Source organism: Silene latifolia, chromosome 7 (assembly GCF_048544455.1).
Source record: "Silene latifolia isolate original U9 population chromosome 7, ASM4854445v1, whole genome shotgun sequence".
NCBI classification, from domain to species: domain Eukaryota; kingdom Viridiplantae; phylum Streptophyta; class Magnoliopsida; order Caryophyllales; family Caryophyllaceae; genus Silene; species Silene latifolia.
The window spans coordinates 4,527,224-4,544,768 of NC_133532.1; the positions used below are offsets into that span (position 1 = coordinate 4,527,224).

The following is a 17,545-nucleotide window of genomic DNA, read 5'->3' on the forward strand; positions in this document are numbered from 1 at the left end:
TGCATGTAACACATCAACAGGAACCCGAGATCCGTTTCTAGCAATGCGATGAAGGGAACAAGCACATAACAAACCAAGTGTAGTAGCCTTTACACAACCGCAATCGATCATCAAGGCATCTTCCGTCATCTTGGCACCCCTTTCGTATTCTTCACGCAAATCAATGATGGCATTCTTTGATATTTTATAGGATAGTCTGGAAAATAATCTCTGAATCCCCGTCAACCGCTTCGTTCTAGTAACTCCAACAAGTGTCGGATCTCAACATGTTGCGTTTCCATCAAAGAATGAAACCGAATCCGGATGCTATCAATCGCGATTTCGCGCTATTCACCATCTCTTCAAATTCGCATGAGCCGACTCAACCCGGGATGTAGAAGTATTCCCAAAATGACTTATCTTGTTCGTTCTATACTTGGCCCATTTTTCCAAGTGCGGGAACCATTGCCTCTCAATATAAGCCGCCACTCCCGCCCATTCCCTTGCCAATTTGCCCCACGCAACATTAAACCTTTCTTCGGTCTCCGCCTCGACAACCGCAGTAAACAAGGTAAAAGTTATGTGCTTAGCCCAACCATCTTGTTTCGTGATATCAAGTGCTTTCGTCTCCACGTTAGAATATATATGCCAAAGACATAGCAAGTGAGACGAATCCGGAAAAACAATGGGAATCGCGTTCAACAAACCTCCCTCGCAATCAGTAACAATAACATTAGGTTGAACGACATCATTGAGCAGGGCCTTCAGTTTCCGTAGGACCCACAAATATTTCTCCTCGGACTCATGCGTCACAAGAGCATACGCGATGACAAAGCTCTTCCCGACGGGTGTGACTCCAACCATCTCAACAAGCGGAAGACGGTATTCATTTGTCTTGTACGTGGAATAGATCTGTACCACATAATAGTATGATCGAAACATCTTAACGGCTTCGGGATGAGACATGAACACGTGGGTTAGCTCGTCAGTCTCCTGATCAGTGACCCAATAATGAACGTACTTATGCTGAACCGCAAGTGCTAACATCTGTTGTGACGGGTTTCTCCCTTCTCTTTCCTCGGCCCTTACTTTCTGAGAACGGTTGTAAATTTGTCGCCGATTAGGTCTTGACTTTTCCGGATTCCGCTGATGCAAACCCGCACTAATAATTGCCGGTCTAACGTGAGCTCTAACTTGGGCATCGATATAAGCCAACTCCTCGTCATCAAACTTTGCAAAGTATCTGTCGCCGTCACAATACAACGTTAAACCATAATTATGAAACCCGGATCTCATCACAAGCTGCCACTTATTCTCTTCTAATTCAACAACTTTCATTGAAAATTTGCAATTGCACCACGCGGTAGCGTGTTACCCCTCATTAAAGAATCGACATCCTTATTTACGGGACCTTTTCCACCCATCCGACAAACAAAATAACGTTGTCTCAAATTCGTGTTACGACCAACTTTCTTGTTGCTTGCTCTTTTTATACCAAACCCGAGTCGGAGTCCGATCTCATATGCCCAATTAAACGCTTCAATACTAGATGCAAAAATCGGTTGTCGTAAAATGATCCGAGTAATCAACACCGTCTCCATCGTTAATCACTGCGCACGCATTTCAATAAGTTAGTTATTAATTAATTATTTGCTACGGAACGAGTCGAAGTAAATAAAAAATAATATAAAATTAATACAAACACGGTAATAAGTTATTTTTTACAAAACGAGTCGGAAATGTTAAAGATAAAAATTTCATATAAAGACGGTAATTAATTAATTCAATTGTTTTATAATACAAAAACGGTATTTAATTATTTTATACACAACGAGTCGGAAATAACGGAAATTAATTATTTGAATTGTCGGAAACTATTAAAAATAAAAAATTTTAATACAAAGACGGAAATTAATTATTTTATACAAAACGAGTCGGAAACAAAAAAAAAGAAAAAAAAAAAATATACGTGATTTGGGCTGGACGAAGAATTCCTTCGTCATAATGGGCCTTGGGACGAAGGAATTTTTCGTCGGCCAGTGTCTTGACGAAAAATTCCTTCGTCCAAGGCCCATTATAGACGAAGGAATTTTTCGTCCAAGACCTGGGCTGGACGAAAAATTTCTTCGTCCAGGCCCATTTCACGTTTTTTTTTTTTTTTTTTTTAATTGCTTTTTCATATAAATCCGTCACAAATTCTATCATAATTCCGTCTACATTCATGGCATCTATCCTAATTCGGGATTCAAACGATAATAAAACATAAATTTTTAACAAAACTAAATCGTAAACTAACCTCGTTACTAGCTTCATTGTTGAAATCGTTGTTAAAATCGTTCCCGTTCATGTTGTTAATTACAAAACCCGACTTCTTTTTTTGTTTGAAATATTTTAGTGAGACGGTGACTTGTGTTTTAGTGAGACGGTAATTTCATTTCTGTTTTGAGACGGAAATTGCATTTTGGTGAGACGGATATGGAGTTATGATATGGAGGGCAAACTTGGAAATTTACGTTAATTGTCGACGATATTTAGTAATTTGTCGACGACGTATAGCAGGACCCTATTTTAATCCTACCCGATTCGAATCCTTACTCAACCAAATAGTATCTAACACCGTATTAAAGGTGTGTAAGGGTAACTATTTATCTAATGAATAGGGTTGTTTATTGGTCCGAGATCGAAATGGACCAGACCAAATTCTTTGAACGAAAGTCCAAATACGGGTTAGAAGTTGGACCAGGAACTAGACAATATTTTTATTCGCCCGGTCAGGTTCGGACCACAAAAACGCGTGGATCAGACCAGACCAAACTCTTTGACCAAGGTTCAAATTGTTTAAATGTTGGATCGAGATCTAGGCCATGTTAATATTCGCCTGGTCTAGTATGAACCACAAAAATGTGTGGACCAAATCGAACCGAACCGTACCAAATAGATCATATAGATCGAATGTGATAGTCATCCAAATATGGTGTATTATGTAAAATTAGACCTCTGGGAGGTCGTAATAATCAAAATAAATGATACTTCCTCCATTCAACTCCATTCTACCAGTACATTACTTATAATAGGAGTATAACTTATAATACGTGTAAATAATGTAGGACATAAAATCAATAATTTTACAAATTTAATGGTACTTTGGTCATATAAGTTCAGTTCATGGTTCGGTATGCGTTCTTTTTATTTTGGTATAGGACAGGACCGAAAACCAAAGTAGTGTAAATAGTTGAACCTAGACCCGACAAACGGGTCAATCGGGTTGGGTTGGCCAGTTTGGGCCATGTCAGTTGATTTCGGGTTAATTCATGTCGGGGTCGGTCATTTTGGTTTTTGGGTCTTTTCAGGTTTGTTGGTCGAGTTTTTTTCGGGTCAAGCGGGTCGGGTCAATTTTCGGTCAATGAATAAGAGAGAGAAACCATTTCAAGTCTTTACGGTTTAATTAAAGTTATGTTTTGTCGGGTTATTTTAGGGTTGGGTGGTAATTACGGGTCAAGAAAGCCCGAGTCATGTTCGACCAGGTCGGATCAATTCGAATTTCAGGTCACATTCGAGTAATATAGTTCAGATTAATTTCGGATCTCGAATCAGTGTTTTTAGTAGGGTTGCTTTCCTTAGGTCTATAGCTTGAACCAAGTAAAATGACCAAACCCAAATTCTTTCATATCAATGAACTGCTTTTATTCCTCGTTCCTCAATCATTTCCTCTTTCACCTTCTCTCAAATGCTCAATTATTTTCTCCCAAAACTTCCGGCATCACATACACCGTCACCGTCACCGTCACCGTCACCGTCACCGTCACCGTCACTGTCACCTTCCTCTGTGATTTTCCTTTGCTTTCCTCTCTACCACCTCCTTTCACAAACACCTTTTACTTTTATTTATCCGCAAAAGAAATCAACAAGTTGGTGTCGATGACAGATTAATCGAGAATGCAAGGAGGATCATCGGACATTGGTGACGGTCTAGAACACCAGGTAATTATCATCTCCTAAACCCTAATTTTATTTTTTATTACTTCATCTTCTATACAGTTCATTCAATTTCGTCATACAGTATTTACTCAATTTTATTCATTAATAATTTAATATCATATCGTGCTTTTTGTTGTTTGTTGTATATATATCCATGGTGGTTAGACATGTTGCTTGTTTTTGAAGTTTAGTTTTGGATATAATTTGTCCGGATGGTGAGATTAACAAGTATAAGAGGTTCCGAGTTGTTGGGAATTGTATGTTTGGAGCACGACATGGTGATTGAGATTTCAGAAATAATGAATCTTAATGGTTTTATCCAATATAGAAGATGAAAGTTGAATGTTAGTTGTATTGAATTTAGAAGAAGTGATTGTACCCAATACATCAAGTGATATAGAGTTATAAACATCATAAACCACAGTAGGCATGCTACATAAGTTGGATAAGGTCGAGGAACAAAAGTAGGATATGAGCATAGTAGGGTTGTTGGGCGGGAAATTCGTTTCGTTTGGCTTGTGGCTTGAAAATTGAGTTATTTTGAGTCTATATGTAAGGTCAGAGACAAGTTTTATTTCTATTATTTCTTTTGTAGTTTCATTTTTGAATTGTACCTTTCCATGCTTGACTCTTCATGACAATGAAAGAGGTGTGTACGGTTGTTGTAAAGGTTCTTCCTCATTTCATATTCATTAATTATTCTACCATTCGTTCATTTTGTGCATGGGGTCCGACTATGCTGGTCGTGAAGGAGGTCACGCCTGATTGTGTGATGGCGGAACTGACGTTGGCAGCATTAAGGATGCATGGCTTGGAAAGAGGCAAAATAGGTGAGCTTGAGTGTCGAAGGAAGTCAAGAGTGGTGCGAGATGATGAGGTAAATTAGCAAATGAAACTCCTGCTGTCCTTATTATGTAGATGATCTATTTATATGCTTTTTATGTATTCCTGTTAGAGAATTGTGGCTATTTAGTTCACCACTAATGAGATTTAATGGGATTTCTTCTCTTACACTTGGTTCTTTAAAAGTATTCAGATTTCACGTTCATAGTTCGATGACATAGAAGAGGGTTGAAGTTGGAAGTTGGATGTTGAATTATAGGAAAATTTAACTTTCCTTATACAGTTCTTGACAATCACATTCTTGCTCTTGCTTACGTTAATCTGCTTCTCTTAGATTAAGCTGCTATACATCATAATGAAGTAATGACATAAAAGTACAAAAATGAAGAAAGTTGTTTGTCTAATGTTTTAGTTTACGACAGAGGTTATCAACATTCAACAGCAGCTTATTAGCTTGTTTTATGTGCACAGTATACAGAAGAGAGAGCTGATTACTAAATGTGAGCATAATTTTCATCTATGATGCATTCTTAGTTGATGGAAGGAAGTCAGAGCCTTTATACTAAATTATAATATATCATACTTCCTTTGTGCGTGACTCCATGTGGACTTTTTGGTGTTCATTTTGTGGGTGCTCGTGAATAAACCTCTTTACCATTAATATTTCTTTTTAGCAAGATTTAATTTGTGATCATTATAATTTTTCCGAAGCAATGACCATTCTATGTTGTGACTTGTGACCCTTATCTTAGATGCTTATTGCTATATCAAGATATAGTCTTTTTCTGTTGAATGATTTATAAAGGCAAGAGTTAGCTAGGTTATAGGTATCTAGATGTTAGGATTGTATATTATTTGCTATAAGTAATAATAATTTGATTTATCATATGCAACATGTGTCTACGAAGAAATACCGTGTAATCTTGTATCACTTCGGTGGTAATACCGTAATACTAGCGGTTTCCTCACCTCTTTCCATTTCTCTGTTAAATTACACACAATTTGAGATTCAATTTTGTCTTGTTTTCTTATGCGCTTTACTCAGGAAAAACAGTAACTTCTTGTGAGGTGTAGCTAAATTTCATATGTGAACACCTAAATTGTCATATTGATGAATATTACAAGGTTTTCACGTGGTTTTCAAGATCCTATTGATGAATTCACAAATATTTGTGTCTTGTAATATGCACCTTTTACTTTTATACAATTATTGGTTTTTATGTGTGAGGTGAGTTTTGGTGAAGCGGTCGAAGAATTTGAATTTGATGGGTTAAAATTGTTTTTTTTCGAATCGCTCATCTATGTTTATTGCTCATCCTCCGTCTTTTTTTTTTCTCCTTACTTTGATCTCCTTCTGTACCTACGGCTACGCCTAGGACACGTCTTCATAACATTAGTACATTCACAAAGTTGAAAATTTGAAGTTTGCTAAAGTGAAATACTGTGTCATTTGAGATATAGGGCTTCAAATACTATTTTAGTTTTATCATGTGTACTTTTCTTTTGGTTCTGCTAAGAGAAGTGTAAGTTTGGTAAGGTTCAGTAACAAAACTGCAGCGAACTTTTAAATATAGAATTTGCAACTTATTTTTTTTTCTTACTCAAATGTGTTAAAGCAACAAACGTTAGCATGAGTGCATCTATGAAATGGATGTAAATGGTCAGATGCCAAATTATCCAAATTTGTCCTCCAAGATAAGATGTCCAAATTTTGTGATTCACAATATTGAGATATGAAGAGGGAAAACAGTTAAAATTAGTTCAATATTACTGTCGCTGGTGTTGTTGCTGCTGTCGCCTTCGTTGTCGTTAGTAATTAAATTCAATTGGAATGGTGTCTCCCCTTGTTTCCTACCCTCTAGGTGATTATCCCTTCTATTTCTTCATCTCGGTAATTTAGTTTACATAATTTTCCGTGCTGTTTTTTAATTGATTTGTTGAAGTAGTTTATGAATTTATGATGGGTTTTCAGTTTAGTAAGCCTCTTGAATAATAAAAAAAGAACTTGTTAGAGTGGAAATTTGGTCGTTCATATCCTCTAGATGGTTTTCTCTATCTATCAAACTACCATTTCCATCTCATCCTGGGTTCGCACCTGCTTTTTCCTTACGCGCTTACGAGGCAGAAGCTGAAGAAGAATTAGTAGCACTCTGAATCTCGGTTAATTGAATCTTCCGCTCCCGGAGTTAAAGAGTTCTTCCCCTGGCTCGAAAGAAAGGACGGAGGGAGTCGTTTTGTTAATGACTGCTAGCGGTTGGGAAAAGGCAGCAGCTGCCTGTTTACAAGGTCGGGGCGGGGCGGGGGCTCGAAACGAGGCCTGGTGACAGCATAACCCCCCAATCTGATGAAAACAGTTTCAAATGATTACGGATAACTGTTGTTTTTAGCCTATTAGGATGTTGTACTCCGATTAGTTTATTCCGACTTTACACCTATCAGCCAATTGCTCCTTGATTTTCAAGAGGATTGATCACTGACATTTCTCCTTCATTTTCTGCTGACTTTTTCAAATTTAGTTCATCTATTACATGACAAAGACATATTAAAGAAAAACAAAAGGGAAGAGGTGGGAATGTGGGATTTCATAATAAGAACGAAGAAAGAAAAATAAGAGAATAGTATGATGGGTAAGAGATGCGATTTCATAAGTTAGGATAATTTAGAGGTACAAAGTAAATAAAGTAACACAGATTTGAGAAAAAGTTAGTATAACAATTAACAAAGTTCACTGACCATTTTTAAGTCCATTTATCAACAATTCCGCCAATTATTCCTCCTCTGGTTGATAAATGTGTGAATTCGGAAGAGATGATGTATAGTTGAGATTATTGGGAAGATTACAAGTTGAGATTAAAAATGAAAGACACATCAAAGTTGGGATTCCTGAGGGAATTTTCCCCTTAATTCTCTCCTGCGAGTACTCTTGTCTACTCTTGTCTTTTGTGTCTTTCACCCGGCTGAGGCTGTGCACATTATTTGTGTGTGGAGGTCTATGACCTTTTTTCGATTGAGGAAAAAAAAAATATCCGGATCCTGATTCTAACCTCATAGGATAGATTGTGTATATATGGAAAAGAAATGCAATATGGGGTGGTACTTAATAATCGTGTATGGTGGAGTTAGTATGGGAATCGACTTGATTTTTGATGCTCTGAGGACTGAGGTCCATTTAGATAATGTCATTTTGAGCTCGCTGGTAGCCTAATTTTAACTATAAACTTGTGTTTTGGGAGGTCTTTAATTGGTGACATTTTCACAAGCATTTGGAATTAGAGAAAGCACATATGATTGAAACGTTTTATAGATATTGGGTCATAAGTGGGTAAGAACGTAATAGGTAAAAGGAATTACGATTTCTATTATGTTTGGAGTATAATGGAATTCTTGGATACAATGGCATGAAGGGAGAAGAGGGAAAGGGAGTAATGATGTTTTTGTCCAATATTTTGTTTGTTGTAAGGATTTCATGTCTTGTAGGAGGAAGATAATGCCCTCAAACTATTTATGCATCTTATATTACGGATATATATATATATATATATATATATATATAAAAAAAAAACGTTCCGGCGGCGGTGGGGTTGGCGGCGGCGGTGGTTGTGAGACGGTGGGTCGTGGCGGTGGGTGGTGTCGGGTGGGGTGGTGGTGTAGAGGAAGAGAACTTTTTTATTTGTTTGGATTTTTGATTTTTTGATTTTTTTGGGTGTTTTGGGTTTTTTTATTTATTTGGATTTTTGGGTTTTTTATTTATTTGGATTTTTTGGGGTTTTTTTTTTTTTAGAGTTTGAGAGAAGAGAGAAGTGAAATGTGTAAGATGAAAGAGAAATGGATGAGTGGAAAACAAATATATAGTAAATTAGTGATTAATTAGAGTGGATTAGTGAAGGAGGAGAGAGATGGTGAGATTAGCTATTAAACACACTTTTTTGGGGTTGATCTTGGCCATCCATTTTCACCATCCAATGGCCCTTAATAGAACTTATGGACTCAATACATATACTTGGCCTTAGTTGATCTCTTTTCTCTCTCTCTCTATATGTATATATATAGTTATATATGTGACTTTGTTAGTCACTCTTATTAGAGGTGAGTGTTATTCATTTTACAGTGTGATGATGATCTTGTATAGTGTGTCCAATACACGTTTCTCGAGTACGCTGGTGGCTGTGAATTGAATTTAATGGTGGCAAATTTATTTTTACAGTTGTGCTCTTACTAAATACACCTACTACCTTATGTAAGTCCTGAAATTCGTACTGTGCCACCCAGATCTTTTTATCACATGTAGAGTTTCATGTGTAGATAACACCTCTGAATCAAATCTTTGTTTCAGGGTTTCTATCTATCTCGTATTTGTCTTAATTCAATTTGGCTGTCTTGAAACCTGCAGATTCTGTGTCATGTAAGTTCTGAAAATTTCAATCATTTATAAGATGATTAAATGGGTTCATATGTGAATTATTAATGCACAGTTGATAAGGCAGATTGGTTCATTAAGAATTATATTCTGTCGTTTTCAAAGCGCTATTGGATTTTTGTTTGTCAGGGCTGCTCTCATCAATTACTACTTTATATAGTATATTTCATCAATCTAAGTCTGTTTTTTTCAGGTCGGAAATTCATTTGGGCCAGACTACTGAAATACAACCCAAACGGAAATAATGAACTTCCGAGCGGCTGGTTTACTTGGTTGGTATGAGCTACAATGCGAGTTCGGAAATTAAAATTAGTTGTTGATATACTGTTGGATCTTACTTGCTTTGCTTTTTCCTTTAGATTGATTTTAAAAGATTATCGTTCAGTAAGATCTTCTATTATATTCTGGGATTAAATTGTTTCCGGTAGGAAATAAAATTGAGTGGCTTTCCTTGATGAAGCAATCATGGAAGAACTAAACTGGGTAGTTCGAGCGCCCTTTGCTAAAAGCAAAGAGGTAAACACGGGTAGTTCGCTAATAGAAAAGAAAAGTAAGGATCGGGCCTATGCTTCCTTTACCGATAGCCAACCCGAGATCTAAGGGTGGTTAGTTTTGTTTTCTCCATCCACTAATCTAATTTTTTTTACTGATAAGGACTTGCTCAATTTAGACAGCCCCCGGCCAAGCCAACATAATCACAGCCGAATAAAAAAATGACACATTCAAAGGAGGCAGGTGGAACACAGACTTTAGGATATAGTCTAGCATTGTGACCTGCCTGTGCTATAATGCTCTCACATGTGGACGTGTTTGACCATGATAGTGACCATCCAGCGCCCCTTAAGGTGTAGGTGTAAGTGTATGTGTAAGTGTAAGTGTAAGTGTAAGTGTAAGTGTGTGTGTGTGTGTGTGTGTGTGTGTGTGTGTGTGTGTGTTAAATTATGTCAATTGTTATGAACTAGAGTTAAGGATCCGGAATGAACCAGGTAAAATCTATAAGAAAGTGGTTGGTTAAAAAGTGTAATAAAGGAGAGAAAAATAAATAAATTAATTTCTTTAAATTAAATAAAAAACACTAAAAATCGTTTTAATCTTTTCTTTCGATTTAAATTTTAAGTTTTTATAAAAGAAAGACGGAATTCGACTTTAAAACCCCTAAGTTCACCTTGACTTTCCATTACATTTTCGTTCTTCCTTTTTGTTTTTCATCTTCCCTTTTTTTTTATTCGCATTTTGAGGCGTGCGTTCACCCATGGACGGTTCGAAAAGATGATTCATGTCAGCCGACCCCAAATCATTTTGGGATTAAGGCTCTGATGTTGTTGTTGTTGTTGTTGTTGTTGTTGTTATGAACTTCATTGCCGTTTAATGAAGAATTCGAGGGAAAGGAAAAATTTGTAGAGTCTGCTACTTAATTTTATAATCAAAGGATTGCCCGGAACTTGTCAAAAGTATTCTTTCTCCATGAAAGATTGAAGCTATGTTCTCTTCATGAGAAATGCTTGCCAAATAAATAATGGCAATGCTTAGCAACTTGTTGTACCCATAGTTCGGACTAGGCCTGTCAAATTCTCTGACCCGACCTGTTTATTTAGGGTCAAGACCCGAAAATTTCGACCCGGCGACCAGTTTGAACCGAACCCGAAATGACCCGACCCGAACGGCTCGACCCGTTGGGTTAAAGGTAAATCAAGAATTTTATTAAAATATTAATATTTATATATTATATTTGAAAAAATAGTTAATTTTTTTTTATTACTTAAAAATACAAACGTACTTAAAAAGTCAATTTTCTATAACTTTTATAATATTTAATAATAAAATAATTATTAAAAAAACTTTTTTTTAATAAGGCGAAATTAACGATTACTCCCTTTTATATACAACTTTTTCAATTTTACTCCCTTTTATAAATTTTTTTAAAAATTACTACCAAAACATGTGAATTTTTTTTTAAATTGATATCAATCCTCTTTTCCAGTGGAAAAAGTATTTGATGGACCGATATGCCTTCATTAAAACAACCCTCATTTTAACTCTTCATTTTACACAACCCTCTCTTACCTACTTTTAACCTAAAAACCTCCCCTTTTATCTCCCAAGCACAGTAAAACTTCATCCATCAGCCTCAAACTTCATCGCCCTCAAATTTTACACAACCCTCTCTTACCTACAAATCTGGGTGTGAATATAGGGAATTTAATAAGAGAAGAGAGAGGAAATTGAAATGAATGAACAATTATGAATGAATGAAGAAGATGCGGAGTAAATGTAACATAAAAGGGTAGTTTGGTCATCTAAAACACAATTTTAGGGAAAAAAATTTGAATCTGCCGGAAAAAATGAAATTACTCGCCTGTGTTCTAGGATTGGTATCAATTTAAAAAACAATTCACATGTTTTGGTAGTAATTTAAAAAAAAAATATATAAGGGAGTAAAATTGAAAAAGTTGTACTCCCTCCACACACCTATTTTCACCCCATCTGCTTTATTGCGGTCTCCAAGACGGCACTTTGACCGTAATTTTTGACGTCTATATGTTCATTTTTTTTCTTGAATTTTTTTTTCGTGAAAGTTATCATGAAAATAAGTGTGAATGTTTTTATTTTATAATCCAATAATTTTTATTCTCCAAGTTATTTACGGTCAAAGTTCGGAAACTTTGACCTCCCAAAAGCAAATGGGGTGAAAATAGGTGTGTGGAGGGAGTATATAAAAGGGAGTAATCGTTAATTTCGCCTTTTAATAATTATGTCAATGACTCAATATAATTAATGTAAACATTGAATATGATTAAATATTGATTTTAAATATGTTTCACATTTCAATTTTTTTTTTTTTTGATTAAAAAATCGTTAAAAAAAGGCGTTAGAAATTATTTCTTGACCCATATTATGACCCTAACCCGACCCGTGTTCTGATCCGACCCGTTTTACAGGTGTAGTTCGGACCTATTCTAGCACGTTAATATATCCGAATATTTAACCCTTTTGTTTATTCAATCGCAGACACCAGGTTAGTTTGATTAAGGTTCACATGAAAAACACCAAACTTATTAATTAAGAGCCATATGATATTTACAATGATGATAATGCTTACCTCTTCCGTCCAATCATTTGTTCACCCTTTTTTTGTACTTTGTGAAGATAGTTTAATTGTAGGTAAACATATGACTGAGGCCGAGAGAGTAGTACCTACAGTCCTTGCACCGGTTTGATGAAGTTTGCTTATGAAATGGGGGTCTGACATGTTTGAGTGCATTTTGGTATTCTGATGTACAAAGGCCAGACACTTTCTCCGGAGTTCATTATCAAAATGTCTAATGGAATGTAGAGTTGACTTGCTTAGGTGGTTATTAGTGATGAGTTCATATATCTGGACCGCGGTGTAGAGGTAGCTTTAATTTAAATGCGAAGTAGATGTAATGTTACTTGTAGGCCTAGCCTTGTTTTGCTGCTAGCATCTCTAGCTAAATTTTTGAAAGTCGGACAAGGGAAGTGGGAGTGTTTTTCTTTCTATGTCAAATCTCGTGAATGAGAATCTGGACAAATGTTCATATCTAATCATTGTTTAGTTTTTTTTTTTCCTTTGAATTCATTTATCTTTATTGTTGTTAATTAATGTGAGTCAGTTGAGAATCACAAATTTGTGTAAAAGTGGCCTCATATAAGAGCTCGTATAAAACGGTTTTTTGTAATCGTTTTTTCAATACTGGCTACCATTCGAACTACTATGCTTTTGAGCTTTGTGTTTGTAAATTTGTTTTTTACACGTCTTAAACATTTTTATAAAGGAGCACTTGTTTAAGAAAATGCATGTGTGGCTAATACTGCAGGAAGAATGGAAACACTTGAAGAGAAGTAAGAAGAAGTAGAAAAAGGAATGGCGAGAGCAAGAGTGGCAATGCAAGGAGTCGTAGCTTGGAGTTCAGGCATTCGGTCATTAAGTTTCAATGATTTTGATTTCGTCTCCAGGTGTATCGTAACCCCTCCCCCCTTTCACCGGTAATTAACCATCTCTCTTTTTCTTTTACTCCTTCAGTTTGAATGAATGTTCTCCCACTGTCACAGATTTGCCTTGTTTCTGTTATGCATGATTTTATAGTCTCTCAGTTGCTTATATGGGAAGGCCACGTACATCCATATCTCCCCTCTTTACAACCGTACCCCGTTATTTACAGGCTTCATTGACACATTGTGATAATGTTGTTATTCTTATGCATGATCTTTGTAGCCTTGATTGCAGTTAAGTGAAGAAACATGAAAGTTTGGCATTAATACATCCTTATGACTTTAAACTTTGAACTCGGTTGGTTTTATGGTTATGATAATGAATCCGTGATGCTACGTTGATTCATGAAAATGTTACTATATATTATTCTATGAATAAATGCATCGTTTTTTGAAGTGTTTAGTTATAAGATTACTCTTCATGATTGATAATCTCTATTATCACTTACATATCGAAGATGTTCTTATTATTGTTACGTTCTTAATTTTTTTTCCTGTATTTATTTATTATAATATAAAAGAATAAGCGCCTTTATAATTAATATTACCACTTTCTGGTTTTTGAATACCATTTTCCTATGAATATTCTTGCTTAAAAGTTGTTGAAACCCAAACTTATCACGAAGATGGGGCGAATTTTAAACTAACTACACGAAAAATGTGTCCAAGTTATCACATTTCTTTCTCAAGTCTTCTATCTAAGTTGCTCAAACATCTCCATATAAGTTCAAAGGTTTTTAGTTGTGAGTTATGCGAGGATGTATTTCTGATCAGCTCATGAGAATTACGCTGCTTAGAGATATTCTTGATAGTGTGACTTTAAAACTATGGTCTTGCAAAGGATTTCTGGATTCATAGTGAGCTAATAACCTAGGAAGGGGGCTTATCTCTGCCTTCATGTTATTTTACCCCATAATGCATATTGTTAATGCTTTATGTGATTTAGTTTCACAATTTGTAGCATAATCGACTTCCATGTTACTTCAGGCGCGATTCTTTCAAATATATCTTTTGTTATTTGGTTGCATGCACGCACTTCTTAAGTCTCTAGGAATAGCTTGCTTCATGACATTGTTAAACTTATGTCTTTTATCTTGAGAAGGAATTGGTGGAAGGCTTATACCCAGACATTGCTTATGCTCCTCTGAAATGTACTAGAGTAAGTCTGGAAGTCTGCGGTTGTTGCTATAGTGACAACTATAGTGTTTGAGAGTTGTGTATAGGTTATAGGTGTATAATGGATGATGTTATACCTGTGTAGTAACTCTTCTTTGTTCTCATTATTTTGTAATGAGAGACTATCCTTCTTTACATTTCAACGACAGGTTGATAAAGATGATGATTGAGTATTATATTGCCTTTGTAATGTCCTTATTTTAGAAACTACGATTTGCTATCTTTATTAGATTTGTGATTGTATATTCCGTACTTTCTCGATAATGGCATTGATTTGTTAAATTTCAATTATGAAGGTAAGATGACTTTGAGCAGATTCACTGCCAAAACGTGATTGAAGGAGCTAAGAAGGCATACAAGAAGGTAAGCTGATATAAGTTTCTTAATTGTTTGATATACAACTTTATTTCTCCTGCAATTGATTGACTATAAGTTGATTCGTTGTCTTTGATGAACTTCATAAGGTTATTATCCAACTATTTGCCTCTTACCCTTGCTATGTGGATGAGGAGCCATGTTGTAGGAGAGGGAGAACAGCACATAGGAACACGAACACACACTGGTGACTCTGCCAGTCTTGGGGTGAGGGCTTTTTAGCGGAACATTAACGCTTACGTAGCCAAGTGTTTCACTTAAATGTCCTTGATGTTTAGGATGGCTAATAGCAGTGGTTAATGTAGATGGAGTAGTGAGGAGAGTAATGAGTGCCAAGTGGAAGGTAAAACAGTGAGTGATATAATAAAATGGTGTTCAAGTCTGGTCTTATTATATTAGTACCCATCATCTAACATCTTAAACCAGGATTGCCTATTTAGAAATGACCATCTAACATCCAACACACGCTTTCCCTGTGCACCGATTGTCTAATTTATTTATCAGTCTATCTGTTTAGAATTCCGGCAAACAATCCCTCTACTCCGTAATTGCAATGGTAATTCCCTACTCTTATCGAATTTGCTTGCTTTTTGATCGATCATCTTCTTCCTTGCAAGTGCATGTGTTCTAAATAAATGGCAAACTCGATGCATGTAGCTTGTGTTACATTCGTTGCATATACGTCTTACCTACACTCTATATAACTACCTTTAATTAATTTCTGCAAAAGTAGTACTTGGTAACTCACAATAGCATTACATGTTAATTCTACAAAATTTCCAAAAAGAAATTACTGCCAGTTTCCTCCCAATAGCCAAGGTACTTTTACAATTTAGTGCAAGTACTAACTTTCTCTGCTGATCATCATACAACTTTACTCCACAGCAAACGATTCAACAACACCCAATTTCATAGCATGAGGAAATGAGGAAATATGGGTGCATCAGTGCATGGCAACAGACTAATCCCAGGTCAGGCATGATGGCAGGTTCCTAGCTAATGCAGAGGTTAATATTGCATACGATAATGTCAAGGCTGTCATCCAGGCAATGTTCCCACAAAATGTTCCAGATACCAATGCACTTAAAGTAGCCAAGCGAAGTTCCACAATGTCATTTATGATTTGTAGTGTCTTCCTGTGTGTGCGCACTTCTCCATGTGTCAAAATCGAGGAGTAAATTAAAATAATTTGGTCTGTAGGCACGTGTGTTGCTATTCTCTGTAATGTGTTTGAGCAATGTGATGTGTTTGTTTCTGTCGTTCTATTGTTGTTACCTCTGTTGAGCCTTCGTTTTCTTTGGCTGATAGTGTAGCTTCTCACTTCTCAGTACCAAGAATCGTGAGGGGTGAGATAAGCTGCATAATTTAAAAAAGTAATGCCTTCAACTTCAGCCTTGAATTGAATGTTTGAATTGCTCGAGCTATCCTCGCCATGTTCCTCTCTGACCATTATAGTTATGGTGGAGTGTTGTTCATGAAAGTAACAGTGGCGTGCTATAGTTCGTGAAAGCAGATTATCGTTCTTTTGTTTCTACTATACAATTGTTGTGTACTATGCTAAAATGAAAGCAAAGTAACCATTGAACTTACGCACCGCCGACAACAATTGTTTCCCTTCTATAGAACGGTTATCGTCCTTGCTAGCTTCAGTCACCATTGACAACATGGGCAACCAAAGCAACATAACTAATAATCAACTAGAACGGTCCACGAGCAAACCAACTCTATGCATGAATCGATATTAATCCAACTAAACGAGTCAATATCTTGGGCGTAACAATTAACCTTCCAAGTAAAAGGCGTATTTGTATTCTGATATGCACCCTTCCGCTAAAGCTAAATACGAATTACTTCCGAATGTTTGTAATTTTGTTTACGATCGATTCAACCATATAAAAACAATACAACAATAATAGTTTCATTATGAGCCGCACTAACATGTACTTACAACCGGGCCGAAAATTACGCTAACAAACATATTAAACGTAAACGATTAAAATATCTTGGAAGAATGCGCGAAGCTCGCGGTGCAACCAAGTACAGCAAAAAAGTATGTATAGTCTAACATGAAAACTGAAAAGCACATAATATTTGTAGCGAAGAACATTTTGATATGATATGGTGGTACTCTTATACAGTAGGTCTCCCTTTTGACGGGTCGGATCTTGCGACGGGTATTTTGTGAGTGGAAATGGGTAGAGGGGACAAGGTGGACACCCACCCCATGTGCTCCTTCTCTCACCCTTATGGGTTTTTTGTGAGACAATATGGTATCCGTCACAAGTTTGTGACGGATACCCTCCGTCATAAGGGAGAATTTGTGACTCATATATACCTTAGTAAGTCTTGTGTAGTAACTCTTGTATGGGACGGTCTCACAGTGTGAGACGAACCATTTGTATAAAAAATACTCTATTATCAACAACACTAAACGAACGATTTTTTTAGAAAATGACAATTTCGCGGTAGAAAATCGTCTTGTTTTAGAATTTGTGATATCTTATTATTTTATCTGCCCAACCCCAAGAGAAAAAGGATTGTACATCAGATGTACTACATCATACTTAATGATTTTTTGAATTTTTGTGTAATTTTTTTCGAGTACTATAGAGTATATAAATTACATTTTAGTTTTATGATGTCAAAAATCAAATTTTTTTGAGTTATAAAATAAGTTTTAGAGATTAAAGTTTAAGTAAATAAATTCAAAATCTTTATAATAAAACTCAAAAATCTCAAAAATTTTAGATTAAAACTCAAAATTTT

At 36.0% G+C, this 17,545-nt stretch overlaps 1 protein-coding gene and 1 long non-coding RNA gene across 2 annotated transcripts; one reads left to right on the forward strand and one right to left on the reverse strand.

Moving 5' to 3' along the window:
* Positions 1-330: 330 nt before the first annotated feature.
* On the reverse strand, positions 331-1,026 carry LOC141593162 (protein FAR1-RELATED SEQUENCE 5-like). Its single transcript, XM_074414115.1, has one exon. It carries the CDS (start codon positions 1,024-1,026, stop codon positions 331-333), a length of 696 nt encoding a protein of 231 aa, XP_074270216.1.
* A 2,609-nt stretch (positions 1,027-3,635) lies between these two features.
* LOC141591458 (uncharacterized) lies at positions 3,636-16,044 on the forward strand. Its single transcript, XR_012520876.1, has 6 exons — positions 3,636-3,960; positions 4,709-4,834; positions 9,411-9,493; positions 13,054-13,222; positions 14,701-14,767; positions 15,665-16,044. It is a non-coding gene; the product is annotated as an uncharacterized LOC141591458 (long non-coding RNA).
* Positions 16,045-17,545: the final 1,501 nt, after the last annotated feature.